This window comes from Typopeltis vanoorti, chromosome 2, assembly GCF_054136105.1.
Source record: "Typopeltis vanoorti isolate ZY-2024b chromosome 2, IOZ_Tvanoo_1.0, whole genome shotgun sequence".
In the NCBI taxonomy this organism is placed as follows: domain Eukaryota; kingdom Metazoa; phylum Arthropoda; class Arachnida; order Uropygi; family Thelyphonidae; genus Typopeltis; species Typopeltis vanoorti.
The window spans coordinates 32,983,303-32,999,545 of record NC_143550.1 but is presented as its reverse complement, the minus strand read 5'-3'; the positions used below and the strand labels follow the sequence as shown (position 1 = coordinate 32,999,545).

The following is a 16,243-nucleotide window of genomic DNA, read 5'->3' as shown; positions in this document are numbered from 1 at the left end:
TGTTACACTTTTTGGACGTCTTTCACGTAGATTATCTTCAAGGCTGATATGGCCTTATTTAAACTCAGCAGCCCATTTCTTAATTGTTGAAAACAAAGAAGAGTGTCCATAAACTTTTATGAACTTCGAATGAATTTCTTTTGGCATTAAACCTTCTTTTACAAAGAATTTTATAACTGTACAATACTCAATTTTATCCATTTCCAGGGATACAGACAACACTTTGGCTTCTCACAGCTGTATAACAAAAACTACTTGATAGAATGACTTGCAATTTCACATGGATGCTTATGACAGGTGTACCAACTTAGAAAAAAAATCTTGCCGATGGTGTTGCCATTTATGGTCGAGGCCGAGAGTATATATGTATATATAAAATAGCATTGGAGACAAACCACACTGCCTTGTACTTATTAATATTAAAACTAACCCTAACTCATTTATGCATGCTAAAAGTATTCAAATCTTCTTGAAGTGAATTAACACCAGGAACTCTGCTTATAATTCTCTCCAGCTTTGCATCATCATCAAATTACTGAAGTTCTCAGTTTATAACTTAAGATCTCCACATTAAATATCACTAACAAAGAAGTTAAAATGCACGGATCCTAAAAACAGAACCCTGCAGCACACTATTGGTTATCTCCTTTTTTGTGACACTGGTATCACAAATTGCTTCAGAAACTAAGTCTCCAATCCATTTGAAGTCTGTTATCTATTCCCATCTTCCTCAGCTTGTGCACCAACATTATCATGTGGTAATCTCATCAAATACTTTTGCAAAGTCAAAGAATATCGCTGTATACCCTAAATATAAAGTCTCCCCCAGCACATCTTACATGAACTAGTCTCTTTTCTCTGTGCTGGGAGGCTCAACTGTCATACACGTCAGACTGCTGTATGTCCTTTTGGTATATGTTAGAGATTATGGAAGCTGTTGGCATGAATGTTGACAACATTACTTGCACCAAACTAAACAGCATTCTTTCATGGCAGGTTTGCACTCCATCCTGCAACCTCTCACTTTATCAAAAGACTCGCACACTATCATCCATCTGCTTTCAGTTGTTTAATGCATACAGAGCAGTCCACTCAGATTTTTTGTCCATCTATGCTGATGGTTCAAGATCAGAAATCTCTCTTGGCTGTGCTGCTGTGTTTCCTGATTTTACTGTCTCCAACCAGATCCCACTCAATTGCAGTAATTACAGCAGAGATGCATGTCATTCAGCTTGTACTTGTGAATACAAAAGACACCCACTACCAGAAGTGCATAATTTATACAGACTTTTTAAGTTCCTTACAGGCTATTTCTTCTCCTGTATATAATCCACACCCAGTGCTTTGCAAGATGTTACAACTATTGTACAAACTGAAGACCCTTAATTGTGATGTTTGGTTGTGCTGAATTCCAGCCACATTGGAATTAAGGGGAATGAGACTGCAGCTGCTAGATCAGGTCATACTTCTTCCACATACCTGTTTGACAGGTCCCTATACATAATACAGACCAGTGGCGGCTCGCCCATAAGGGCTGCAGCCCCTCTAGTTTAAAATGGAAGTTCCTATTTTATTATCGTCATTCTTAAATTTTAATATATTTATCTAAAAACTGTTATTTTCTTGTTTGTAACACAATACCTCTTGATAGTATTTTATATAATTCATTTTGTAGCAATAGTTGTATTTTGCAACTTCCAAATCCAGCGTTGAGTATGCTAGCCAGTATTGATACTAGCCCTAGTCCACACAGCACATTGAAGCTGCATTCAATGCAGACTGCACCAAACCACTACTTAGTGGGGATAACGTAGTGTGGGTAATGCGTGATTTACTTGTAGTTTGGGCTCGGCTTATCCCAAGATATGTTGCTACTATACACAAGCACAAAAAACACAAATTAGCATCATTGTTGTTGTCATTAAAATGGATCTAAAAACCGTTATTTTCTTGTTTGTAATATAATACTGCTCGATAGTATTTTATATAATTCATTTTGTAGCAATAGTTGTATTTTGCAATAGCGAATGTGCTATGCAGGCTAGGGCTGGTGTTTGTACTGGCTAGTATACTCAATGCTGCAGCTGCATTCAGTGCAAATTCAATGCAGACCACAACGCATGGCAGCATTGCAGTCCCACCACTACAAATTCTTATGAGCTGCCTGCTACAGACATTGTATAAGATAAAAGCTAATTGCCCAGTGGCAGTCATCATGGCAGATAGTATTGACAGACAAATTGCATAATATTTATTCTGAAATTAAGCACTGGCAATCTTATCAGTCAAAACAGAAGAGAGGAATGAATGATTTGAATTATACTTCTCTGTTTGCATTATCTACTGAAAATAAGGATTTTTATCAGATATAGCTAAACTATATTTTGTTGCATTCCATCCATTATGAACCTTTCAGGATTGCACCATTTTTTATGTTATTGAGAAATTGGTTGAACTTGTATCTCTTTAGGTGTGGTACTTTCGATTGCACTGACTGAAACGAAGCCAATTAGATACATCTGTGGAAGAGATGTATATGATTTTGGGTAGACAAAATTGATTCTTTTACATTTCATTAAAGTCAAGTGCATAAAATGCTATGGTAGCGGTATCAGTTGAAGTACGATATTGTCTTTGATATTCCTTGTTGTTAGGTAATCTTTTTTCACACAACATAATAATGAATCATAATGGAACAGTATAACATCATTTAGTGTTTACATTTCGTTTTGTTGATTGTAGACTGCTTTTTATGTCATAACAAGATTAAAATCTAAGTATTTTCTAACCAAAGGATGCATATTGCAGCATGAGATATCATTTACTCTGCACAAGTTGCTTTGATAACATACATATCCAACCAACAGTAATGTTGCTTTTTAAGCTTCATTCTTTAGAAGTGGCAGAGTTGAATAAAAGTCTTATGCCAAAATTCAACAGTATTCAACAAATGGTTTAAGAGAGAGATGACAGAATGTCATAGTAGTCATGAGGCATCTGATAGTGTTAGTTTAATGAAACATATTAAAGTGGATTTAGCATTTTAATATCACTTAACAGATCAGTAAACATGTCAGATATACCTAGGCTATATAGATAAATTACTTATTTCTTCATACTGCATCTTAATATATTCTAGAGTGTAATAATTTGAAAGTACTCTTTATACTATTCTTGACAATACAGGATGTTGCTGATCCATAATGTACTTTGCATTCTTTTTCTTAGTGCACCTTGGAATCTGAATTAGTTCTCATGTCATTGAGTGTGTTTCTGTCTAATGCAGCCTTACCAAAACAAACCAGAATTTCTTTTTTCTGAGGTAATATCACATTTGAAAAAGTTGCATGTTAATGCTGAAGTTGTCTTTATAATCTTCCTCACTCAAATATCTGCTAAGTGGGGATGAACAGTTACATTTCATTCAACATCATTGGACCTCCTAAGCAATGATAGGTTTCCATAGTGCATATCGGCACATTTCTTGTATGTATAGTGAGATATCTTGTATTTCATTTTGCATGATTAATTTTCATTATCTTAAGCAAAAATATTACCTTTGAAAACTAATAGCTGTTTTCTCTATAATAGTCTCAATGTGGAGTTGCTCAAAACCATTTGCTATCACTGAAATTGACACCTATTATGCACAAAGATTGTCCCCTGAATTGTGAAGATCCATTTTCATGGTTACCTCATAATGTGTCTCTTCATATTCTTTCATTTCTTGATCCAGGCAAGTATACATTTTATTTAAGCAAATATTGCAAAATCATTGATTCTTCTTTTCTTTTATGATTAAGCTAATATTTATTTCATTAAGCTTAAAATAATATTTCAGTTGTAAACTAATGGCATCATATTTATAATGTGGAAAAATTTTAAGGATGAAAGAAAAAGAAAAAAAGTCACAGTTGCTGGATAAAATTAACAAAAACTTTTAAGACTTAAAATCCCATACCAAGTTTGGTAAAAGTCTGTATACCAATGCTTTTGTCTATTTATTGTATAGATGTTTTTACTTGAGGAGGAGAAGAAGAAAAAGTTCTGCACTAATTTGAATTGATATATATGAAGAGTGGAGTGATAATCAAAGTCTTTTTCTGAATGTTATAAATGCTGTGATTTGGTACATAATTATCCCTAGACTGTGTATAGAAGAATAGGCTTTTATCATTTCCATGATAAAAGCCAATCCTTTGGTATAATAGGCAGTATGTGTTTATATATAGATATTTGGTGCCTGAGATATAAATATCTGAAAGTGAATATTGGTATTTTTTAAAAAAAGCTGACATATTAGGCATGAATTTTTCATTTATTTTTTTTGTAATAAATTTTCAGTTTTTTAATTCCTTAATGTATGTAAATTTTTATGACCAACAGCTGAATGGTGGAATTTTGTTCACATGCTTATTAGCATTGAATATTATCTTAATGAATAAGAATCTTTGATGCAAACTTGCAAATATTCTCACTGTTAATCATTGCAAACAAGAAAAACTGTTCTTAGTGGTTGGCTACCTTCATAACTTGCAGCTGTTCATACAATTGTGACCAATACATGAGGAATACAATAAGCGTATTTTTTGAATTTTCATCTATTTTTTATTTGAAAATGTTTTGTCTCTTGTTGCTTTCTTTCTGGCACAACAACTGTTAAATCTGAAGTACATAAAAAGAATACTTTTAGAATATTTTTATCAAGTGATGCAATTTTATTTTCTCAATATAAAAGATATTCCATATGTTTAGATCCACTGCTTGGGGAAACGCAAAGTTTAGTTTATTTTATTAGTTTCTATTATTTCTTTTAATCATATGTCTATACTGTTATTATTATTATTATTATCCTAAGACAGCATGGAGTCACACATTCATCTAGGAGGTCCCTTTTGCCATACAAACAGCTTATGTTTCATCATACTATGCCCTAAATACATTCAAATTCTCTCCAGACACAGTGCTATCAATGCATTCTAATCATTCGCAACTCTCCATGCAAAACTGCTTCTCACTCCGCTTGTCACAACCTCCTTATACAGCGCAGGGCTGTATAACATTATCCTATAACAACCCTTACCAACTTGTACATATCTATTGTATCCCCTCTCTTCCTCTGTTGCATAAGACTCTGCAAATGGCATCATCTCAACCTTTCTTAATATTTCAATATTCCCGAGATCAGAAAGTATTTTTTGTTGATCGTCTCTGGACTCTCTCCAACAGTTCATTCTTTTGAAAACCAGATGACCAAATCTGCACACAGTAGTCCATATGTGGCTTAATCAGAGCCTTATACAATAGAACTAGAATCTCCTTACTTCTACAAGACAGTGTTCTCTGCATGACTGCCAGAATTTGTTGTGTTATCCTCACAATTTTGGCAATTTGTCCTCTAAATTTTAGATCCTTATCCACTATCTCACCAGGATCTGTTATTTCCTCCACCTCCAACAATATATCCCCTTCTTCAAGTGTCATCCCTTAGAGGGAGGTTGGCAACTATGTCATGAAACTTTTTTTTTCTTTTGCTGCTCTGGAACATTTATGGTAATTAAAGCCAGTCTAGTCCTTAATGTTTTCAAACCACATTCTCCTGGGTCTACCTCTTCCTCTTTTTCCATCCAGTTTCCCTTCTAATATTAATTTCTGAATGCCTTCTTGTCTAGTTAGATGTCCAAAATATTCAAGTTTTCGTTCCTTAATTATTTTCATTAATGTTCTTTTCATTTTTGCTTTCTTTAAAACATCTCCATTTTTCATTTTCTCTGTCCATGGTATTTTCAACATTCTTCTGATGGTCCACATTTCAAAAGCTTCTGATTTTTTCTCTGCCTCTTTATTTAGAGTCCAAATTTCACTGTTGTAGAGAAGGCTTGACTAGATATAGCATTTTATTAATCTTTTTATAATAAATTTAGTTTAATCCTTTACCCAAGTGTAAGCAAACAAAGTTTGCACCTGAAGTATCTTCAGGACTGAGACAACTCATAGTAAAGATGGACCAAGCTCTCAGTATCTCCCATAATGCAAAGCTCTTCACCTTGCAGACATGTATAATGCTATGCATTAAGGGAAGGGACATTACCTAGCGTTAAACTAAATTTATTATTGTGTGACCAGGTGGAAAATAAACTTCCAACATCTTTCTCTAAATCCAGAGTAAATTAATAATAAGGTGGTACACCTTTTGGCAACTCGTATGAGTAAATATGACCTCTCCATTGCTTCTGCCTTAGTATCACCCCTTCTGGGTCTGGCTCCCACTGACGAGACCTCAATAAAGGTTGAAACTGGTTTGGGTAGTGGCCCTTCCCTTAATGCATAGCATTATACATGTCTGCAAGGAGATGTGCTTTGCATTATGGGAGATACTGAGACAAGGAGTGATGTGAGCTTGGTCCACCTTTACTACGAGTTGCCTCAGTCCCGAAGATACTTCAGGCGCAAACTTTATTTGCTTACACTTGGGTAAAGGATTAAACTAAATTTATTATAGTCTAACCAAATGGAAAATAAACTTCCAACATTAATCTTTTTCTTCTGTCTATATTAATGTCTCTGGATGTTAGAACAGTTTTCATATCAATAAAGGCTTTTCTTGCTATCTCTATTTTTCTTTTTATTTCTTTACAGGAATTTCCTCTGTCTGTAAACATTTGTCCCAAATATATGTAAGACGGCACCTGTTCAATTTTCTTTTTGTTAACAGTTATGTTTAGTTTCTTATTTATTGGTTCTTTTGTTATAATCATGCACTTTTTTCTTTAGGTTAATAATTGATCCCTTGTCTAAGCTTCTGTTGTAAATTTCTGTGACAAAGTTTTGAAGATCATCTTCAGATTCAGCTATAAGGACTGTGTCATCTGCATACCTGAAGTTGTTGAGGTTCCTACCCCTGACTTTTACACCCTTCAGTTCTGAAATATTTTTAAAAACTTGCTCACTATATATATTATACAGTAAGGTGATAAGACACATCCTGTCTTATCCTTATTTGATTTCAGAGTTGTCAGAATATGCATTTTTATATCTTATTGAGGCCATTTGATTCCAGTATATATTTATAATTATACGTAGATCTTTTCCTTGTAACCCGTTATTCTGTAGGATATGCATTAATTTCTTGTGATCTATTGAATCAAATGCTTTGGTGTAATCAATAAAACAAATATATATGCTTTTCTGGTTATCAGGGCTTCTTTCACATAATGTTTTCAAATTGAAAATTCCTTCTCTTGTACCTTTTTGTCTTTTTGAAAACCTGATTGAGTGTCTTCTATTTCTCCTGACAGAGTGCTTTTTATTCTTTCTAGGATTATTCTCAGTAGTAATTTTGTAAAATGGCTTGTTAAACTTATTAGTCTATATTCTGAACATTCAAAAGTTCTTGGAATTTTGGGAATAGTGACAAAGATGGATTTCCTTAGATCATCAGGGATGTATTCTGTATCATAGATGTTATTAAAAATAACCTTTAGGTCATTAAGTGTGTTTTCATTTACTTTCTTTAACAATTCAATAGGGATCTGTTCAGGGCCTGGTGTTTTACCTGTTTTCATTTGACATAGAGCGTATTCTATTTCCTCATGTAATTGGTTCACCATCCATGTTTTGTGTATCTGGTGTGTCTGTGCAATCAGAGTTAAACAGTTCTTTTCCATATTCTTTCCATCTTTTTATGATATCTTGTGTCTCTAGTAGCATTTTTCCATTTTGATCTTTGATACAAAGATTATGGTTGAAAGTTTTCTTTTTATTTGTCAGAGCTTGGATTGACTTATGCACATTTCTTTACTATTGTGTTTCTTGTCCAATTCCTATATTTCTTTACATTTTTCATTTAGCCACTTGTCTTTAGCTTTCCTGCATTCATTTTTTTATAATTTAACTGATTATTCTATACTGTTGTGTACTTTTCTTTTTTCGTCTTTCATTCATAAGTTTTAGTATTGATTCAATCATCTAGGGTTTTTTCTTATTGTATTTAATTTTTGGAATAACCTCTTAAGCTGTCTCATATATTGCACTTCTAAAATATGACCTGTTTTCAGTTTCCTCTGTGTTACAAAGTATATTGTCTTAATTCCAAGTTCTAAAACCTCACATTTTGCAACATTTAACTGGCATCCCCACTCTCATACAGTGCATCTCCATCAAATGTAAATTCTACATCCCATCTTTGTTTCCAAATTTTAAAACCTTACATTTCACAACATTAAACTGGCATCCACACTCCTGTGTCCATTAACTCAGTCTATTCAAGTCTTATCCTAAGTCTATATCTGTTCTAATCCTCATAGTTCATCTCAACTTTGCATCATCTGCAAACAAATGAATATTCCCATCCAAAAACAGCAATGGCCTTAAAACAGACCCCTAAAGCACACCACTAGTGACTTTCCTCTTCTGGGATATTGCTCCCCCATACACAACTTGTGATACCTACCAGACAGCCAATCTCCAAGAGTCTCTTTAGCTCAGTCGGTATAGTTGAAGTCCTTTGGTCGAAAAGACCTGGGTGCAATTCCCATCCATGATGTGATGAATCTTTATCTGGTCTCTTTCGACTAAAGGTGAGTTAGCTGGTCTCATACGGAGATAGAGTTTTTTCACCCAGAAACTCGGTTTTTCGTCTCTCAGAACAGGAAAACCGGCCCATGAACATACACGGATCTACAGTCATAAAATACATACTTAATCTTTAATACCTAACTAGGAGGGCTCAACCAGTTTTAAGGGGCAGTTGAGGAATGGAGGAACCCCACACGAATAAATAAATAAAAGCCAATCTCTAGTTCAATGTACTAATCTAATTGCCAACCCCATCTACTCTACTTTGACCTATCAACTTATCATGTGGTAATCTAATAAATGCCTTTGCAAAGTCTAAGCATACTGCGTATCCATCTCCCACGTTCAATGCTGCTGTCACCTTTTTGTAATAAGTAAGTAGATTACTAAAACATGTTCTCCCTTTAGCAAATCTGTGCTGTCCATCAAAGATAATACCATTGTTGTCAACCCAATTTGGGATCCTGATTCTCATCAACCTTTAGCCTATAATTTGATTCTTGAGGTCTGTCGCTCTTCCTTTAGGAAGTGGTACAATCTTGCCTTCCTTGCACTCCTTTGGAACTTTACCAATGTGAGACTAATATTAAACAAATATGTCAAGGCAGATGCCAACTCCCTGGCACATTCTTTCAAAATACACAGTAATGTATCAAGTCCCACAGCCTTACTAATAGCAAATTTGCTCATTTCCCTATAAACCTCTTGCTCACTTGCAGTCAGTCTTGCCTCCTCATTATCCACTGCTTTCAAACTCTCCATGATATCATATTCAAGGAAGAAAGACCTTTATGAACTGCTCATTAAATATCTCAACTATATTTTTTGCAATCAGTGCCATCCTACCATAATAATCTTTTTTTGCTGGTTACATATCGAAAGAACTGCCTTGAATTTTTTGGCTTCATTAACTAACTACTGGCTCATACTGAATTTTACTACCCTTACCAACCAATCCTCCCCCCCCCCCCTCCTTGCCTGCTCTTTGTATTCCTCATAGAATTGATTATTAGCTCCTCCATAATGCCTTTTCTCTCTGTATTGCATGCTTAACCTCTTCATTCATCCATTTCACACTTACCTTATTTAACCTTCTGACCTTTGGAATACAACCACACAGAAATGTTCTTCTAAAGGTAATAAACATATGAAATGTTCATTCTCATCATATTCCTGAATGTGTACAAGTAATGTGTGGTATTTTGATACTACTGTATGAAAAGTTTACATTATTAACTTCCTATTGAGACAGTTTTCCTCAAAATTAGTTTATCTGTCAGTGTTATGAAGGCTTCTAAGGCACTTTTAATGGTATCAATCCACATAGATCATGGGCTTCTGTTTGGGTCTTTTGCCTGCAGTTTGGCACTTTTTCTATCCCATTCTGTTTAAGTGACCAGAGTACTAGATATTTCCAGTACAGAACTAGCCTCTGGTTCTTCTTCTATTGCCTTCTACTCTTTTTATAATCCTCTCTGGATTAATCTGATAAAATTCCCACACCACCTTAAATGTCTCTATCATATCACCACTTTTCCTCCTGTTCATCAAGCTCTGCAATCTGTATTCCTTCAACCTTTGTCCATAGCTGACATTCCAGAGCCCTGATATTGTCTTAGTCACTCATCTCTGGACCTTCTCCAATGTTTTCACATCACAATGAAAACCAGGTGACCAAATCTGAGCACAGTAGTCCAAGTGTGATCTGTCTAGTGCTTTATACAGTGGCACAACCATAATATGTCTACATTTTAGAGTACTTTGTATAATAGCAGCATTATGATGTGCAGTCTTTGCAACACTTGCAGTATGTCCTCTAAACTTCAGTCTGCTGTCAATCATCACTCCCAAACTCATCTACTTCCTCAGTATCCATCAATATAGCATGCAGCCTTATATTTTTGCTCCAAAATGCACTGTTTCACTTATTAATATTAAAACTACATACCACCTTACTCCTTTGTTGAAGTCAAAAGTCTATTTAAATCTTCTTGAAGGGAATTAACATCGCAGTGCTACTTATAATTCATCCCTACTTTGCAACATCAGCAAATGACTGAAGATCCCCAGTCGATCCATATGATATATCATTTACAAACAAGTTAAACAGTAGGGCCTAAGAACAGAACTCTGGGGCATGCCACTGGTTATCCTCCTTTTTTGAGACACTGCTTATACACAACTTGCTGGTATCATTCAGAGCCTATTTCCAATCCATCTAACCAATATACTATCCATTTTCTGCAGTTTGTACACCAATTTTTCATGCAGTAATCTATCAAATGCTTTTGCAAAGTCTAAGAATATCACTGTATATGATTCTGTCTTATCATAAAATGCAAGCAAATTGCTAAAACAAGACCTCTTTAAAAATCCATACTTAGCATCAAAAGAATACTATGTCCATCAACATAATCTTGTATTCTAATCCTAATAAATCTATATTGTTTATTGGTCTATAATTGGAAACTTCTATCCTAGAACCATGCTTGTGGAGTGGTATGGTTTTGCCTTCTTTCCACTCCTTAGGAACCTTATCCACTGCAAGTAACCATTTCAGTAGCCAGGCCAAGGGCACCTGACCCACTCTACATCTGATACACCTCTGATTCTTTCACTTCCAATTCTCCTAATACTTGCCTCCCTTCTGCATATTGGTTTGAACACTCTTGTATACAGCTAATTTGGTGTTTACACTAATTTCTCTTTTATTTCATATACATTTAGTCATTTGATTCACTACCATACAAGCCTTGCTAATTCCCATATCATTTTCCATTGTTCTATAGGTTTCCCATTCCTGATGTAGCTGATTTTTTTCAATGTCCCTACCTGTTTTCATAGGTTTTTTTTTTTAATTACTGAATTTCATAACAAATTGTTACAGAAGTTGGATAAATCTAGTACTACTCCTGAGTCCTGTACTCCTTAGTACCAAATTTATTTAAGAGTGTAAAATCATGTGCCTAAAGATCTGCGGTGACAATCTCCAATATCAGGTGAATTGATGTGACCCATATAGATGATGAACAGTGGAGATAATGACCATGATCATCAAACCATCTTTCTGCACCTCCTTAAATTCTGACTGCTAACTTATAACTCAGATATAGACTATATATTGTTCTATATAATGTCTTGCTTACACCATATAATTGTTATGTTTAGAACAGCTCTTTTCCTGGCATCTTGTAATATGCCTTTTCCAGATCTACAAAATCTAAATGCAGATCACTGTTATATTTCTTACTATATGATTTCTTAAGTATTTGTCTTAAAACCAAACAGCCTTTATCCTGAACAGTGTTTTTTTTTTCTTCCACAATTTTGTTGAGCCTCTTCTCAAGTATGCTTGCATAAATCTTATCTGAAACACTATCATTCTTGCATTTACTTTTATTTCACTTTTTATAGATGGGTAGTATCAAGCTCTACTCCAGTCATTTTGAATTTGTCTGTTACCAGGTCATCTGAATTATGCAGTGAGCTCACTGTTAAACATTTATATATATTCTATTCAAGTTTTCAATGAGTTTTTCTGCATATGCTCCTGATTTTATTTCTGTTGATTATTTCCTACACTGTTCTGTCACCCTTCTTGTTTCATTCAGCAGTCTTTCAAAATAATTTCTTCAGACATTGAGAATATCATTATCATCAGTTTTCACATCACCTTTATCTTCTGATTCCTTTTTTAAAGTACTCTTTCATTCATTTCTTATGTTTTTCAGTACTTCCAGAACATTTTGCTACCTTCCTGATATTTATTATTTTATGAATTTTGTTTAGCTACTTTTACATTGTCTCAGATCTCAGAGCACATGCTGACTTGCTAACTTTCTTATTTTCCATAATTGCCTATTTATTGGAATAGAAAAATCAGTCCATTCTGATTTTTCTATTCTTGCAGACAACTTACTCTGGCTGAACCACTTATTGTTTTCTTCAGAATCTGCTTCTGAGTCTCTCTTCTCTCTCCCCCCCCCCCCCTCATGTGTTTGATACTGCTTTTCAAACTCTCATTTTTCTTGATTAATATTTGTATATGTGAGTCTACAGTTCACATCCAAAAGCTGCTTGACTTTTAAAACTTTATTAAAATAAAAATAATAACAGCACAGAGAAATAATTAAACAACAAGTTTAATAGTTTCAGTATTTCGTTTCAGTCATAAAGACATCTTCAGGAATACAATGTTAAGATTGTATTTGTCAAATTGTAAATTAAGACTAAAGTCCAATGAGGGGGCACCTCCTTAGAAGATGACACACATAGAACTTTAGTTTTAATTTATTCTAATCCAATTTCTTTAACTTATTATTTCTTGTGTGTGTTATTACAATTTTAATATTGTATTCCTGGAAATGTCATCAAGGTTTAATCATTTCAAAATATTGAAATGATTAAATCTTGTTGTTTAATTATTTCTCTGTGCTGTTATTATTCCATTAAAGTGTAACATGAAATTCAATTTCATCCTATTCAAAACTAAATGGTGATCACTTTCTATTTCAAATTTCCTGTATACTCTTTTGTCCTGAACCAGCATGAAAATTTGCTTTAACATAGTTAATGAGGCTTATTTCTAAGGTCCTCTCTCATGTGAATTTGCACATATCTTCATGTTGGAATATAATATTAGTAATGACTACTTCATCTAATAATTCATTTCCTGAAAAAATCCATCAGGTACCTTATTTTTATTTTATATTATTTTATATTATTAATTTTCCCCAAACATTTCTATGTGTCTGGTATTCATTTTTGTACTCTGTTCCTTAGATCTTCAAGAAAAAGCAGCATCCCCCCCCCCCCTTTATTAGCTGCTATTTCTAATGACCTGAAAAATTCCTATCCTCCTTCCTTGGTAGAACATGCTGTGGGCCGTCAACACAAATAAGTCTCATTGTAAAATTCCCCCAATTTAATGTTTGCTGACATTACTCGATTCAAGAAGATCATTCTCTTATTTAGTATTGAATACTATAGCTGCTACTTTCTTCCCCCAGTCATTATTGAATGAATATAATATCTTGTATTTGTTATATAGAAGATTGTCACCTATTTTTGGCATCTTTGTTTCAGTAATAAACATCAATCCAATACTTCTAATAAACTTGTAATTCACAGTTCCACTTCTTTTCTGTTAATACTGTATATGTTAATGGTTCCTATCTTTTCTGCTGATACTTCATATATTGATGGTTCCTATCTTAAATTCTTCTGATTCTGATGGATTTTGTTCTAGTGGCTGACTTTTCATCCTTGATACTTAGTGACAACAGTAGTGTGTGTATGGGGGGGGGGGGTCTTGTTTAACTAGGTGATGCTGATGTAATGTTGAATTGTGATTTTCTTTTGGCTTAAGCCAATTACAAGACAATTTAGTCAACTGAATCCCAAATTGCTTGTTCATTATGATTCATTTCTAAGTATCTGGTTTCTAGGTGTCTGAGTCAGTCAGATACCTAGAAATGGGGGTGGGGGTATGCCACAAGATGGTGAGGAGTGGACTTTAGGTCAGGAGTTCTAGTCTGTTTTCTACATTCCTTAAAACTATATTAAAGCTAAATAAGGGATCACTTTAGGGTCAAAATTAAAATAACTGTATTATATAACTCCATATGCTTTACTGATATTTAATATTCTACTCCACATCATTGGTTAAAAAAAATAATGTATTTAATTTTTTTATATGATTCTCACCCATGAAGATTTTAAATCTATCATACGTTAGCACCATATGATTCTCACCCATGAAGATTTTAAATCTGTCATACATTAGCACCATAGGTATGATAAGGATTTTTTTTCTATTTTTATTAATTTTTATATTTATATTTTTAAATAATTTAGAAATCCTGCTTTAGAGACCAAACATGGAAGTGTTATATTTTTCGTGTCGACTGCTGCGCCATTGTTATGTTTCTTTTATCTCTGTTCCTTTATATTATTCTTTGCGTGATTTACTTTCTTATATATACTTTGGCTTCTATCTGCTATCTTTAACTTCATGTATCCCTAAGTCGTCTATCTTACTTGAATATGTGATCTTATCGCTTATCTAGCAAATTTCTCAATTTTGGACCCCCAGAAATACCTGTTCCCTGATCACTATAAGCTATTGTAAAATCTTTCTCTCTTATTTTATTCTTATTATTTACTCTATATTTAGTCTATATTCTCTTATCTTTACCTCTTGATGATTCTTAATTATACTAAAACTTTATCTTCAATCTTAATTCTCTTAACTTCAATATCTTTTGGTCGATCTGTACTTATAAGAACGATGCTAGTGGTTTGTGGGACAAAGGAATTACTAATGGCGGATACCTATTCCTTTGTCTCACACTGGTTCTAATTCCTTTTTTGGATTTAGGGAAAATTAATTTTTCACTGTGCCATCCCGAATCCTAGATTAACAGATAGTGTAGAATCGAGGAACCAGAAACCAGTTTAAGAGTTACGTTTGCAGTCGTAGCCTCTCTATAAATTAATCTCCCACTGTGGTCCATAATTTATGAGCAAGTGCAACAGAGAAGAAAATCGGGCAAGTCATCAGTTAAACAAAAAAGAACAAAACATTTAATTCAATTGAAACATTGTACATACTATGAATTCACTCTTAATATATAATATGCAATTACTAATGAATGAGCACTAATTTACTTAGATTCTCAATATCTATCTTAGCATGCATGACAAAGAACTTCAGTTAAGGTTTACAATTTACTTGAAATATCACTCTTATTCATTAATACTAAGGATAATTAGTAGCTGAATTATTATTCTAGCTTCATGTGCTCTTATACAATTTCTTCTCACAAAATGCTCTCAACTTTTTCTATCATTTAAAAGACAATTCTTAGGCTCCACATGCTCTCAATTATTTTACTTAACACAATACTCAAAATTCTCATTATTACTTTATCATTCAAAAAAAACTTTCTCTAGAGTCATTCCTAAATTTTACATATATTCTTCTATTACACATATACACATAATAAAACATAATGTTGGAGGCTTAATGGATTTTTTATAACACTCAAAAAGAATTAAATTAGAATTTAATACTTCCTATATTTCGTCCTAGTCACTAGGACATCTACGGGGATTACAAAAACAATTAATGTAACATGCACACAAAAACTTACAATACTAAGCCCAACCACGTGGGTGACACTAGAGTCCTATCTAGGTGGAGCGCCCTCTAAGGGCGGTAGTAGGTGGCCTGGAATGTAAGGTGGGACCTCTGGTGATGAGTGTTTCCCAAATCTTCGGAAGCTTAATGCAACCGTATGTCCTAGTGACTAGGACGAAATATAGGAAGTATTAAATTCTAATTTAATTCTTTTTGAGTGTTGTAAAAAATCCATTAAGCCTCTCACAGCACTTAAGCCTCTACACACGAATAATAAAACATAGACTGTACGTTACCAATTGCTGGGGAATTATCTGGCCACTTTACATATCTCGTCTGGACAATTACTTTCGACACCACGTTCCTTCTGCTCTCTCTGAGGCATTCTTCAAAGGTTCAATCTGCACTTACTTCTGCCACCGAAAATAGGTAGACATTGTTCCATGGTGAACGCATTCAACATCATAACGACATCTCTGTAAGCATTGGTGAATACCTTCTGCTGGGCTGGTTGCCGACCGGTAA

At 34.0% G+C, this 16,243-nt stretch overlaps 1 protein-coding gene across 5 annotated transcripts in view; it reads left to right on the top strand.

The window, feature by feature from the left end:
• The window catches only part of LOC150108908 (uncharacterized), a 295,478-nt gene that overhangs the window by 108,063 nt on the left and 171,172 nt on the right, over positions 1–16,243 (top strand). For all 5 annotated transcript variants that reach the window (XR_016550111.1, XM_090410920.1, XM_090410911.1 and 2 more), the window contains exon 4: positions 3,592–3,736. Coding sequence is in view for 4 of the 5 variants with exons in the window: in XM_090410920.1 (XP_090267046.1) it covers positions 3,592–3,736 (145 nt within the window). In the remaining variant the exon portion in view is untranslated. The remainder of the gene's footprint in view (positions 1–3,591; positions 3,737–16,243) is intronic.